At 41.2% G+C, this 15,242-nt stretch overlaps 2 protein-coding genes across 2 annotated transcripts in view; both read right to left on the bottom strand.

Moving 5' to 3' along the window:
- Positions 1–2,311: 2,311 nt before the first annotated feature.
- Positions 2,312–3,697, bottom strand: si:dkey-160o24.3 (N-acetyllactosaminide beta-1,3-N-acetylglucosaminyltransferase 2). The gene has a single exon (XM_062425293.1). It carries the CDS (start codon positions 3,695–3,697, stop codon positions 2,312–2,314), a length of 1,386 nt encoding a protein of 461 aa, XP_062281277.1.
- A 7,139-nt stretch (positions 3,698–10,836) lies between these two features.
- LOC133986458 (pro-neuregulin-2, membrane-bound isoform-like) overlaps positions 10,837–15,242 on the bottom strand; it is a 47,167-nt gene continuing 42,761 nt past the window's right edge. Inside the window, exons 10-12 of the mRNA XM_062426284.1 lie at positions 13,902–14,117; positions 11,951–12,134; positions 10,837–11,313 (exon numbers count right to left, since the gene is read on the bottom strand). Of these exons, the coding sequence (XP_062282268.1) occupies positions 10,837–11,313; positions 11,951–12,134; positions 13,902–14,117 (877 nt within the window). The remainder of the gene's footprint in view (positions 11,314–11,950; positions 12,135–13,901; positions 14,118–15,242) is intronic.

The following is a 15,242-nucleotide window of genomic DNA, read 5'->3' as shown; positions in this document are numbered from 1 at the left end:
AGTCGGTCTCATGTGTGACAGAGACACGCAGTATAATAAAAGATTCACTAACTTTGTCTTTTCCACTGGATGGCACAGAGGGTGATGCTTTGTTTGACTCTGGGACTGACACAGAGTCTGAGGACGGCACAAGAGTTAATATACCGGTCCAGTTCAGTTAAGCAAATCATTACCGGACCATTAACCATTAACCCAACACATTGTTTCAGGTGTAATATGTGTGTTTTGATTGCGTTTCAAAAAATGTTAATTGAAAAAGTTTTGGAGTATAAACGTATGTGTTTATAAATGAAGAACTACCGGTGCATTCAAATAAACCAGTCTTTAATAGAAAAGTGTTTCTCCCAGCATGAGACCCCCCAAAGTAGAGGTATAATTTAATTTTTAAACAGTGTTCCTGTAGGACATTTTAGTTAAAACACTCAAAACAAAGAGCTTTACAAATAAACTATTCATATTAAATGACATTTGTTAAACATTCACAGTTAAGTCAGCTCATGGAGTTAATATAGACTGTTTATAGTTTAAACATGTTAAAAGCTCTTGCTGAGCCGAGCATCATCATGCTTCCCCAGAGGGCATTTTTGAGGTTTTTTGCTCTGGCACAGGGGAAACCAGCTCAGTATGTGTCACAGATTCAGAAAGCTGCAAACTTCTCTTTCTACTGCAAGGCACCAGCTAGTGTTTGAATTAATCTGTTATCATTTCTGATCAACATTAAAGAGTATCCACCCCGTCTGTCAATACATACTGAAGATCACACGCCTTTGTAAAGCACTGCCACAGAAACAGGATGTATGTAGTAGAATGGGTGTAGGAAACATTCACAGTATTTTTTTTCACTCACAATGACATTATAATTATGAAGAAACAAATGTATTTGGGGGTTCTGCATTTGTTTTCATACCAGCCTGCCATTGGGGAGCTATAATGGTTACTCAAGCAAAGCAGAATGTAGAAAAGGCCAATGTGCTTTTGTCAGGGAAATGCAGGACATTACAAAATGAGATAATTTCACTGAAATAAAACAGTATACTGATATAATTACAGAGAATCAGGAATACTTGACAGCAATGTAGTCAGGGATTTCACAATTTCTTTTACACATTTATCAGCTGGTTTTCACTAAGTTGTATAACACAAGCCTAACGGGAGTGGAGCCAGACTTTTCACTTTAAAACAACACTGGAAGCTGATTGGCTGGCAATACCCAGCTAAAATGACAAAACAAAGAAGAGACTGTTACAGTTTCAATACTGCTAACTGGTTCGAATTTAACTCATCAACACATTTAACAGTTTCATTGATCATACACTTTCTGTACATAGTCAGTTTCTTTTACTAAAAGGAAAACAAACTGCTTCTGCATGAAACAACACTGGCTTACTTTAGAGCTGAAAAGTACTTACTTTAAACATGAAAAGTTGAATTCATGGGCAATTCAGCTCACACAATAAATGCAGGTTTTTGTTCCAATCAATCAAGAGCACACATGCACCAATCAACTGTCTGAAGAGTGAGATCAGCTGATTAAAGCCTGGTGAGCTCCTGCTTGGTTGGAATGAAAACCTGCAGCCACACAGCCTGTAGTTGGAGGCTGAATGGGTCGGATTCATCTGACGTGTAAGCAGGTTTCAATTTTAATACCTTTACATAAATTACAATAATCAAAACAGAAAACAGCCCTTTGCTCCTGAGCACAGTCAAAAACGTTTTCTCACCATCAGCACACACCTGGCTTGATTTGGCATGACCTTTTTATCTGTGCCCAGCTGGCCTTTTACCAAGTTTGACGTTTGCTCACTTTAGGTAAAGACATTGTATTACGGACATTACGTCAGTTCACTGATTTTATGACCCTTCTCCAATTGTACTTATGTCATTTTCACTTGTAACCATGTGACTGCTGTTCAGCAATAGTTACAAAGTCATGTTTTATTTACAATCTGGTAAATTGTACATTACTGCTGAACTTTTTCAGTTGCATTGTAAATTAAGATTTTTTTTAAAAACATCTCTCTCCACATATTTACATTAATTTCAATCCTGTATGACAATAAACATGCAGACTCGAAACTTCCATTGAAGTTTCACTTTAAAAAATGAAATATTGTCGAGGCTCTTGGCAATTTGATGGGCTTTGGTGTAATTCAGTACAACCCCAGAGCACAGATGCCTGAAGTAAATAAATACGGAGTTGACTTTTCACATCTGACAAAAGCTCACCAAGATGCTCTCCATCAGGTTCTGATTAAATCATTCTACAATCATCTTGGATATTCTTACAGTTTATCTTATCTTTAGTTTATCTTTAACTTACAGTTACAGTGTTATGTTTCTTCTCCTTTATCACCCGCAGGGGCGTATCCCAACACTGTGTCTCTGTCTTTTTCAAGTCTGCCCACAGTTGAAACATCTGGGTGGGGCTTCGTTTGTGGACCAGTAAGATTGTGTGGTATGCACACAGCTTCTCCCCATCCTTGGTTGGAAAGTCAAACGTGAGGAAGGCATGGTGGTGGATGGGGTTGGCGTTAAGTCGAACCATACACATCCCTACAAAAACGTCATCAATGGGGAACAGGTGGACTCTTTTAGATACATTGTTCAGGCGTTTTGTCAGCAGGCCTGAGTACACCACCCCTCCCCCTCCTGCATATGTAGGATAGGTGCCCTTGTAGAAGCTGTCTGGGATGAAGTACTTTGACCTGTTGACTCGATTGGGTGAAGCAGCTCTTATGACATCTCCAACCATGAAGTCAATCATAGCCTCATCAGCTTGTGGCTTCCTCAGCTGGTCCTGGAGGTAGGATATCATTCTCGGTGTGTTGATGAAGACATCGTCATCACCCTTAAAGACGAATAGAGTCTGGCTGCAGAATTGAGAGAACCAGTTCCAGAAGAGCACATCCTTCAACGTGAGGTTGAAAAATGTGTCACTGAAGTCCCACTGCAGAATGTCTCCATAATGCTTACTCTCCATCTCCATTAGAGCAGACAAATCCACACCCAGCTCCTGAGGATTTTCTTTGCCTAGCAGGAACACTCTGCGAACGTATCCTCCATCTTCTGTTATGTTGTTGTTCCTTCTTTGCCCCGCCATCCAACCCGCCTGACCCCAGGTCCTTCGGATGGCCTGTCGGTTCTTGAAATTCACCTCTGTTGTCTTGATGGCTAGAAGAAGCAGAGGGGGTTGCTTCTCATCTTTTGCCCCAGCTCCACAGACTGCATTTGGCTGAAGGAGGACTGGGTAGTCCCTTCTGTTCATGTTGCCCACAAATTTTTTCATCTGATCTGGCATCTTGTCAAAGTGTTTCCTCATGCCGTCCAAGTCATTAACTTCAGAGAAACTTTGACTCAGTAGGGAATCATCAAAGATGCTGTTTTCAGATCCCCGCTTGATTTTATTGGGGCGCAAGATAGGGTTTAATTGGCGGTCGATGGCCAGCTGAAGCCGGTTCCAATAGGCATTTTTGTGCAGGTTGAAGTCCCAGAAAGTTTTAGGTAGAGGAGCGAAGCTCCCATTAGTATAAGTTCCTGAGGCTACAAAGTCAATAGGGTCCAAGATTCCTGCTTTTGTTGTGTTATTCAATGTTGTACACATCATGACACCGACGAACAAAAACATCAGGGCCAGGCAGATGCATGGAGCACAAACGCAGAATAACACATTACGCCAGTGACAGTAGCACCGCGCCATTCAACTGCAAAAGCACAAACAGTAAGTTAGTTTTGACAAACCCTAAATCTGTCTAAATATGATGTTTTTTTTAATATCAAAATATAGAACAAAGATCAAATCTTTTATATTTTTATCAAAGCTCAGTTGGTGTGTACATGGACAGAGAAAAGAAAGCGAGGAGGAGTCATGAGGGCAAAAGAAAAGCAAAAACACAAAAAAGGCTAGATTTTTCATCCCTAAAACATCAATTTGATAGCTACTCTAAAGCTTTCAATTCTATCACGTAATCTTCAACAGCAGATTAGGTTGTCATGGAATTGTAAAAATTTAAATTTAAATTTTTTAAAGTTTTCTGTGCACTCTAAGGACTTCTTCATTTACTATTCACTGAAGAGCGGGCTTAGAAAGATCATGAAATAAAACCAAAAACTCCAGAACAGCTACTAAATGGACCTTGTCTTGAAATTGATTTTTCCACTGCTGTTTCCAAAGTCAAAAATAAACTGTCAACCTGAACTACATCTAAAAGTCGGAGAAGAGTGTTTCAGATTTCTTCTCTGTTTGAAAACTGAGTGACATACAGATATACCAGCACATATAATCTGTGTGTTAATAATAACATCACTGTACCACCGTAAGTGAAGACTCAGCAATTTTCTTGACTCACCTTGTTTAACTGAAGGCTCCTTCTTTCACTGAATATTCAAACACATTGAAATTCGAGGTTATTGGCCCATGCTAGTAATCTCCATTATCGCCTCTTTCTCAGTAAGAATTAAAGAAAGTTCCCTCTGTAAAAAGAACCAAACGTAGTCCAGAAAGTCAGTTGAGTTTCTCTTTTTTTTCCAAGCTTAAACTAAATGGGCCTGCTGACTACAGAGGCTGTTTTCGCTCCTGGGTATTTACCTGAATGACAAAAGTTCCACAGAGGTGCTTTATTTAAAAGACTCAGACAGTCGTGTGTGCAAACAACGGGGGAGACACCCACCGACAGAAAGAGAACAAACAGGAAAAACATGTTGCTATCTTATCAGTAATAAATAAAGGCAGCTGGTGAATCAGCCACAAATGGGAGAGAAAGCCTTTACTTAATTGTTCCTGACTCTTGATGTTCTAGTTGCTTTTTCCACAATAAATGTGAGTTTAGTGGCTACACATTTAGTAAAACAAGATTCTCTCTTCATACGGCTGTTTGTCTATAGTGCCAACCCTACATCATGCTGTCTTATATGCAATAGCTGTGTAAAACCCCTATAGAGCAGGTCAGCAGCTGATGAGCACCTGTATCATTCAATAACAGAATAACTGCAGTTGAGCAGCTTCCTTCTCTGTAAAATGATGTTAGAACAGAGACTCATCACCTCAAAGTCTTCCAGTTGTCAGGTTAGACTGGATTTGTGAAGAATAACAGTATGAAATTCTTGAGGTCTGTCTGACGCTCGAAACTTTTGGTCGAAACTGCCAACTCACAACTAACTCATAACTTCTCCATGACACTTTATTGATACGTTTAACACACTCTAACGTCATACATCTAACGCACAGTGAAAAAATAATTCATAACTGATGAATGTCGTGAGGACACAGACAGACAAGACAGAGCAGCACAAGAATACAGCAGCACCGTGCAGCAGAGAGTTATTCAGACCATCAGAGAGAAATATACACAAATCTACCATATTGTAATTTATTCCCATGCATGCTGCCCAGATTAATTTTAGTCAGCAGCACAGCGTCTCTCCTGCAAGTAGGAGAGAAAGTGAGTTACTGTGGTTACAGGGACGCTCTGTGCCTGGCACTCTGAAACATGCTTGCGATTCCCAATAATAGGTTTTAAGGTTATTTGTGAGGCCATTACATTTATCCAAATTGTCTGTACTGTTCGGGTAACATAATGTTTTTATAAATATAATTTCAAATATAAAATATTAATTCTTCTAATAATAATTTCCTCTCTTGATTCACCTAATTATATTCTGTTCTTTTCTTGGTTTCATCGCACCTTCAATCTAACTAATCTAGACTAGTACAGGTGTCTGTTTCTTGACTTAATCCAACAGGTTAGATGGTGTAGAAATGCAGCAAATGTGTTTTAAATTATGATTTTGTTCTCCACAGGGAGTACCCCCAAGACTATCCTGCCAAATATGTGTCTTTCCAAGTTTGCTCACTCATTTTAAAACATAACCAGGCACCTGTGGTGAGCAGCATAGATCTCTCCCCGAAGAGACATTCAAAGTGACATTGCAGTCCTTTGGTTAGGAGGGGCTGCATGAAATTCCTGGGGTGTTTCTGGCATGCAAAACTCATATGTTGCAATACTTTCGGAAAAACAAAGAACCCTGGGGGACAACATCAGCCAGTTTCAGTCTAACCTGGTGCCAACAATCAGCAAGAGAAGCAAAAGCAGCAGTAGCAGAGCTGTAAATGTTACTGTGTGTCCTCTGTCCTCTCAGTCACTTTTGATAGGGAAACAATAAAATAAACTTAGCAATAAAAAGTGACTAACTGATGTCTTAGGTGCTGGGTATTTGAACTACTAAACATTATGAATCAGTTGTTTATTGCTAGAATAAACCAGCTTTGGATGGGGTATTATTTCTACTGACACATAACGCTTTGGTGGTCAAGTGTCTGAAAAAGCTTGACATTAAGTCAGTATTATAGATCTTTATACAGAAAAATAATTCATAAATTCATATTTTAAAAAACTTTACTCAATGTTTAGTTACTAGCTTTTGCCAGAGCTTTTATCCTGTTGAGAGGAGTCGATGAAAATTCCAAGAACACATTTTCACACTCAGCTCTTAATTTAGCAACTCTTAAAATGCTAACATTTGGCAAGTTATTAGCCTCTCTCTCTCTCTCTCTCTCTCCCTCTCTCTCTCTCTCTCTCTCTCTCTCTCACAAACACATACACACACACACATCAATCAATCCCACCTCAGTTGAATGTACAGACAACGAACATTGAGATGACAACTGGTCTTGCAAGTTCTCGTTTGGCATTTGTACAACGGCGAGTGTGTGTGTGTGTGTGCATTTGCCTTTCCCTTTTTTCATCATGGGTGTGTAATCTGCTCCATATATCTACTGTTTTGATGATCTATGATGATCTATGATATGTTGGATATGATGCGGAAAGTTTGTACCTATATGCAGACTTTAGACAGGTTGTAGGTTTTTGGGTTTATATTATTGGTGTGGTGGTTTAGCGATATTAATATAGCCAGTTTGATCATATGGAGATGGACAAAAGTAAACAAACATTAAATGTCATCCTATATGTCTCTCTGCAGTCACTTCCATCAAACTGTCTACCGTCCAATAAGCGCAAAATAAGTCACAATTTGTGACTTGAGTATGATATATTAGACACTGCTCTGGTGCATTTTAGTGTGATGACGGAGGAGGTTTGGACGGACAGAAGTTGAGGTATAGAACAGCGAAGAACTAAAACACTCAAAAATAACCCACAATATCCAATCCAATCAGTCCATTAGATTGAATGTTTTCCTTTTACATAGATTACAGATTGATTATAGGTGCAGACTTTTTGGCTTGTCTGAGCAGGAGAAGCACTGTTGTAACTAATAACATCAACTATGGCTCAGTTGTCCACCAGTGAGCCACTGTGTACAATATCAGGGCTCTGCTGGTGGTAAAGCTAAATAAAATGCAGCCTTAATTAACATTGTCATTAACACCTGTGCTTGTCCTGCTATAACATGCTGAAGTGTCTGTTTGAATAAAGTTATTATATTGCATCTACAATTAGCCATTATATTGTAAAGCGTATATTACAGTAAACAATTCATTCATTCTCTATAAACTATTTGAAGTAGCATGAAATATTAAAAGTAATATTCTTTGTGTAAAATAATGTATTTTCAGTTACTAGCACACTCAAGTCACCATCATTCAATTAGACACTTCAAGCTATAGACAAGAGAAATGTTGCCATCTAGTGGTCATGTATGTGCATCTCTGATTCTTACCTTAACAGCTGGTGCACCTCTGATTTTTGCCTTCTTGATTTTCATGACTTTATAAAAATAATAAAAAAAGAGGCACAAATAATGAGTCGGAGTTCTCAGAAAGAACACAAAACATGTAACAACTGTTTTAATTGCTACAAAGATGACAGGACTGTTTCAAAATGGTAGGAATAAAGTTTTATTTTTCATATGAAGGGGTGGTTTGGGATTTTTCTTCTTTTACAAGTAGTATGTTTTTGATAAAACTTGCAAAAAATCTTCTAGCATATTCCAAGAATGATGGACATGAAGAGAAGGGGATTTATTGCTGAATGTTAAAATGAAGACACATTTTTATTTTTTTCACCGAGTGGAAAAACGATTTGCTTGCTGCTTTTTCCATGCACCCAACTACCAGTACCACTAGGACATGCAGGGGGTGGGGTTCGGGGGTGAGAGGAAAGGAGAAGGAGGAGGAAGAGGAGGAGAAAGAGGGGGGAGAGAGGGGTAAGGGGGGTAGGGAGGGGAGAGGAGAGAGGGAGTCGGGAGGTAAAAAAGACAAAGGCAAACTGCTTGACAAACACAAACATGGAAGGGCTTTGTGTGTGTGCGTGTCTGTGTGTGTGCATGTTTGTGTGTGTGTGTGTGTGTGTGTGTGTGTGTTAGTGTGTGCTTCATTAAGTATGAGGTGTGTATAATATCAGTATGTATGTGTATGTACAGGGCAGGGGGGAGTGCGGGGTGAGGAGAAAGAGGGCAGGGGGTGTTAACAATTCAACTAGCTCTAGAAGCACACTACCCTCACTTGCAGTATTTCCACATTGCAAATCCCAGATTGATTACAGTGATAGTAAGACAAAACTAACCAGACCTTTGGGCCATGAACCCAAATAATGTTTTTATATAATTCTAGTATGATTCCCCTGAATCTGAGGGGTTCCTCTTCATTTTTAAGATACTCTCTACATCTGTGATCCATGCATCTCCTGTGTGAACGAAAGAAAACAAACGGAAAACAACTCTACGTATTGAAAATTAACTCTAACAGGGACACATATTGTATCTGACACAGTATCATTTTCCTCAGTGAACTTGAAAGGGTCTCTGAACCCGATGTATATATCTGAAGTGGTTTCTGACATGATCAGCCTACTGTTAGTGTGCTGTTCAGTAATATGTACTCGTCAGGAGATGGGGCCTCGATTCATCCAACGCTAGTTGCTTCTGAAGGTCGGTAAGGGGGTAAGAAAGATATGAAGGTGAGGGGACGAGGCAATGCGAGGTGGAGGGGGCAGACAGAGACAGACATGTAACAGATCATTCAGTCAATATGACCAAGCAAAGTAAGTTCAATCAATAAAAGTATAGGAATGCAAATCAAGGATGCAGTAATCAGTATTATCATATACCACGGCTGTTTGGCTGTGAGCTAAATTAAAAAGTAGAATCAGACTCAACAACTCGCTCTCTAGCAGTGGGAACCTGCACCCTTAATGCAAGCACTCCCCCTCCCCCCATCAGAGCAGTGCCATCGCTAGTGGGGTGAAAGGTGGTGACAATTCTAGGGGCCCACAGCTGGAGAGGGCCCGTTTCCAGTTTCCAGTAGGATTATATTAGTACAAAAAAAAAGAATGGGGGGAACCCAGATCGTTTTCATCTCATGGGGCCCAGATTTCCTAGCTACGCCCCTGCATCAGAGCGAACAGATGTGGTCTCAACATCATTTTTCAACATCATTGTCATCATCATCAGCATCATCATCATTGTGACCCACACACTACACACATGCCCACTTACACACGTACACACAACCCTTTGAAGTAAAAAAGAAAAGAAAAAAAAAAGAGCAACTGAAACTCTCCTTTCTGATTTCAAGAGTTTTTACCCACACTCCCTTAATCATGGCCACGAGTGAACGCAACAAAGCTGACGGACGGACAGGAAGGAGAGTGAGGGGATGTGGATCTGGCCTGCGGACTGAACTGTGACTGAGATGACTTGCTCTCTCTGCTTGAGTCTTTTGGCTGTGATGTGATGGGGAAGTCCTGAGACACAGTGCGGCTCTAAGCTGCTGGCATAGGAAACGGGCGGGCTGGGCAGTCCACGGGAGGCCAGAGTCAGGCTGGATTACAACTGGATTGGTTAGGTCGGTTTGGATCGGCAGCTCCCTGGCCAATGACTGCTCACGGAGGGAGGTTCTTACAGTGCAATGGAGCTTCTGGCAGCGTGAGGATTGGTGGGAGGAGCATGTCAGTCAAACAAGAGACCACACCCTCGAAGGTGAACGGAGGCGCCAACCAAATGAGGCTTCATGAGGTGTACAGACTGCATACAGGCACACACACACACATACACACACGCACACACTGCAAATACCACCAATCACATGGCAGCACCCTGAACACCTACACAGGAATCTGAGGTCACTTTCCCTCAACAGCTCCCTAACACTCTTGTTTTCACAGAAATAACAACAAATGACTGACAGGCAGCGAACGAGGACATAAAAGAACGATGTGTGTTATCTGGAAAGATTCATCCAAAAATCATCCGAGAAAACTACCCTACACATCCGGTTGCGTCAGTGACTAATGTCCCTGTGAAACGAGCGCATCGCGTGGATCATACTCATGTAAACAGACACCTTTTACACAGGAGGAATCAATATTGCATGATGACATAATCAGATCACAGTTCAAAAAGAGGAAGATCCCAAATCAGAGAAAAAACCAAAGCAAAAGGAAGGAAGAGGGTTGGTCTCTATAAAAACGAGGAGTCTTTATAAGAAAGGCTACAAAAACTCAATGGGACCTCCGACTTCAGCATACAGCAAAAGGCACCACAATATTATTCTATTTATCTAACTCGTGAAAAAATTGGCACGTAATTCTCTTATTTTTTCATCTCTCATAATGCTGTAAATCAAAAAACTTTACATATAAATATTTCCCCCCCGTTATAAAAAAAGTCTTTGCTGTTAGCTAGTAGACAATTTTTGCTGAAATGAAAATAAATATTTCATTTGTTTAGAATATCTGTCTGTTATACAAAATAAAAATATTTCTCCTAGGTGCAGGTCTCTAGTCCACTGGTTGTGTGTAGGAGGACGGGGAGTGTGTGAGGTGGAGGGGGTGGGGGGTGGCAGGGGTGTATGGGTGGGTGTTGGGGGGAGGTTAAGTCTTAAAGGGGCATGTTGTCAGCCTTGGAGCGATGCGACTGGGAGCTCCGACTCTGCCCGTTGCTGCGCGTCCCCGGCCGACTCAGCCCGCGGTGAGTCCGTGTGTCCGCACCCGATGACGAACGGTAACCCGGGGCGGTTAAGGGCAGGTCCACGTTCATGTTCTGCATACTAAGGAAAGGTGTACTCTCCCCATGAGTGTCCTCTTCCTCCTCCTCTTCCTCTTCCTCCTCTGACTGGCTGAAGCTCTGCGAGCTGTAGTCCCGTAGCCCCGCTGACCGCTGCGAGATGTGTCCGTTGAGGCGGTTGCGGCGTGGGCGACGCCGACTCCGGATGGGTTCCCGTGAAGAGGCGTACTCCTGGGTGGTCTCGTAGGCCTCGTCGTCAGGGAGACGGTAGGGGCTGGATGGTAGACTTCCTGTGCTCTCTGTCAGGTAGGGTCGCCGTGGACGCCGAGGCTGCCTGTATAAACTTCCATCCTAAAAACGAAAAACAGTAGAGGATTTTTTTTAGAATTTACATCACTCAGCTAAACTTGATGAGTATATGTCAGTGGGTTACCCAAAGGAACGTCAGCAGAGCGGATGCCAACACATGAACATAGACCATCAGGTTCAAAGGATATGTCTGGTGATATTCTAAACTGTTCTTATTGTGACAAATGCCATGAAAACACCAAAAGCGACAATGAATTCATCCTTCTTCAAGTATTGTCTGTGTTGCCAAATATATACAGCTTATTATTCTGTGCCATCGACCTTCATTGTTGTCCAAAAACAAATCAAAAACCTAGGAATGTGCCATGTTGTTGCACTGGGTGACATGTTCCTTCATTACCATGAACATGGGCACTGTAGTTTATTTGATCAGATCCCATATACACCATCAAGCTTTAGGAAATCCACAGCTGAAATGAGTCTCCAAAATACACTATTTACTGGTATATGTTCACAACCAGCTTTGAAACCTTTACATACCTGGGTGGGATTTATTGACAATGAAAGAAATACAGAACATCACCAGTCTGATCCTTTAACTGATGGCATAGTCGTGTCACCTTGTTGCTCCAATTACATGACAGTTCCTGGTATGTATGTACTAAATTTGTGTACATACATCAGGGCATCGTAACAACGGCTGGTCGTCTTCTCTGTGATAGGCGGCAGCGGCGGGGGGCAGGGAGAGGGCGTGGCTTGTGTTGGGCGAAGTGATCTGGAAGGTGGGTACCTGGGGCGGCAGCGGGGGGTAGTGGAACTCCACCGGAGACAGGCGTGCTGGCGTGGTCAGCGCAGACACATATCTGGACGGAAAAGGTAACAGCAAAATATTATAGTGTCTGAATAAAAACTTGAGACATACAAATGTACTGAAGTTAGAAAGTCCACGAAAGCTAGCCCACATTTGTAATACAGAATCACATCTGGTTGACAGAATACACAGACTTTACAGGTGCATCAACAGCTCTGAGTATCAACAAGCTGTCTGAAGGAAAATCTCACTCATCACTGTTTAACAACAACTACATTTCATACGTATTTTGATTTGGCACTAAGGTACAGTAGTTTTATTGCCAGTGACCTAACAATAAATCAAGGGGGTAGAAAAGTGTAGACACACCTCTCTGTTGCTTTGTGATTTGGATTGATAGCAACAGCAAGTCAATATCAATCCCATCTATCCATTTTCAAAGCAACTTATAAGGACTGAGGAACTTAAACCTATCCCAGCATGCACTGGGAAGGAGGAGGCATACACCCTGGATATGTCACTATTCAATCACAGGAATAACACATACACACAAACAACCAAACTTACATCTGTGGTCAGTTAAGTGTTTCCAGTCCAACTGACCTGCATGTAACCTGATACACCAGATGGTTTATTACATAGATCAATCTGAGAAGTTGTACTTGGAAACTGTTTGGAAAGGTTAGGCACTCTCAAAAATATTTGGCAGGTGACCGGATGAATCATATCACCGTTTATCAGCAGCTGGATTTGGGAAATCACAAGATCGCACAAGAATCCTCATAGGACGCTGATTGGTCCATACCACTGGTGGTTTGGACCCAAGCACATAACTTGAGGCCTGACAAGATATGTTCTCACATAATCCTGTGATGTTGTGATCTCGCAAATTCTGCTGCCTCACAAAGTAAACCTGTATGAGCTGTGGGAGGAAACCATGACACCCAAAGGAAAACCACACAAACACAGAGAGAACAAATTCCAAACAGAAACACTGAAGCCTGTTGGCTTGGTTTGGCATGCAGGACCTTTATGAAATGAGTTGACAGGGCAAACTGCTAAGCAACCTCGACCACCCACTCAGTCTGTCCCAAGAATTTAAAAAACACATCACTGCACATGTGCCGTCAGTCTGTTGCAAATAAGTGTATGAGTCTGACTGCTGCACCACACTCCAGATCCCAGATTCTAATCCTAAGTGAATTTACTTGGCACCAAAATAGTTGTAATTCATCATGAATTTCCTATCGAAACCTACTTTTTTAGCAAATTGAAGCTAGCAACTAAATTTGTTTGAAAACTAGGTAAAAAGCAGTGGGGAGACAGAAAGTAGATGACCTCTCGAGACCACTTTTTAAATGAAACAGTTTATATGCAACACCTGAAGATAGGCTTTTAGCCACGCTAGCAGGATGGCTCATAGGATGGCAATGTAATTCTGTTGTTCTTTTGCAAACATGATCCAATATATCACTATAAATAGGTTAGCACTGTTCAGAGAAAAATTATGTCTTTATTCCTGCACTACCACTAAATGTGACGATAAATTCAGGTACCCGGATAACACTGATTTACAGTATGAAGACACATTACGATATACAGTATCTGGGTAATGAAGTCCTTCACGCATTGATCAAATGTACAGCAGTAAACCTTTTCTGCCACTTGGGGTCGCCAAAGAGCACATCGGCCTGATGTTTCAAAAAACAAAAAAGCCAAAGTGTTGTAGAGTCAAGAATAAAGACAGACAGGTAGAACTAACACTCAAAATCATCACCATCACCACAAACACACCAACACACATTACCACCTTTCCTACCTGTCACTGTGAGGTGAGTCTCTTAGCGAGTCGTAGGAATCCCCGTACTGCATTCCCGGCCCGGACATGTCCGTACAGCCCCAGTGAGCGGCCCTCCTCGCCATACATGCTGGACTGCTGCACTTACTGGTTCCCACAGAGCTGGACAGCCCACCCGACTGACAGTCTGAGTTCATACTCTCTGTTCGCTCCATGCTCCACGTCTGCTCCTCGTGTCTGCAGGTGTGGGTGTTAGCAGAACAAGTTTAAAAGGTTACAACAACACTGAGGAGGCAGGAGGATTCAGAGGCTGGGTAAAGAGAATAAAGTGCCAAAAAACACTTTTATATCAATGTCTATTAAAGAGACTTAAAGCACAATCAACTGATTTTAAAAGGGATACATCGATCCAATATGCTGGATCGGTATTGGCACTGATACTAACCAGTTGGGGTACCAGCCGTTACGTGACCATCCTCATTAAATACAGTTTCATCAATGTCATTATAAAGTTCAGTGTTTCTGCTATTATTCAGTCACAGTGGGCCATCCACAATGTTTTTAGTGCCGCAGCAATCCCTGTCCTCAAGTTACCTTAGAAATGATGTGAATGAGTTCCAAGCACTGAGGTATACAGATTTTTTAAATTTAAGGCAGAGAACACAGGTGTTGAATTGCAACTTGATAACATCACTACATTTTGATAAAGCATCAAATGACTTTAAGTAATGTGGAAGAGCTTTTAGTACTATCATACTTACAATCAACAACTAACTGCTATACTGCTACACTTCCTGTCCAGCAGGAAATGGTGAGGAGATAAAGCAAACAAGTGGCTGGTGAAGAAAATCAGACATACTGTAGATGCTGGACATCCCAGTTGGACTTAGAGTGGCCATGTTGCCCTGTGTGCATTCGTAAAGTTGTGCAAGTGTTTGGCTAACGTGTCAGCTATAGAAACCTTATGGACTCACTGCAATAAGTTTGTAAAGTCAATATTCTACCCTCCAGTTGTGAAAATTTGGGTAACGCATCTTTAAAATGTTATATTTTGTTATATGAATGACAAATCTGCCACTGTGGTGAGTTTTCAAGGTGACTTTTTCTCCTCTTGACTCATCTGATATTATCTTTATACTTATTTAATGATGCACTTCTGTAAATTAAAAATGGAAACAAGTTGTATCGAGTGAAATCACCTCACCTCACTGGAAGATTTTTGGAAAAGTTGTATTAAAGGATTAGTTTACCCAAATAATAAAAACACATGTTCTTACTTAGCTCTAGTTGTATTTAATCACGCAGATAGTTTTCATTTTATATGATCGTCCCTGTTTCTATTGGATTGAACAGAATCTCATA

The sequence above is a fragment of the Scomber scombrus genome, chromosome 9, assembly GCF_963691925.1.
Source record: "Scomber scombrus chromosome 9, fScoSco1.1, whole genome shotgun sequence".
NCBI classification, from domain to species: Eukaryota; Metazoa; Chordata; class Actinopteri; order Scombriformes; family Scombridae; genus Scomber; species Scomber scombrus.
This window is presented reverse-complemented; position numbering and strand designations above follow the sequence as displayed.

Coding starts and splice junctions, on each gene's coding strand:
- si:dkey-160o24.3 (XM_062425293.1), bottom strand. CDS start 3,697: ATGGCGCGGTGCTACTGTCACTGGCGTAATGTGTTATTCTGCGTTTGT.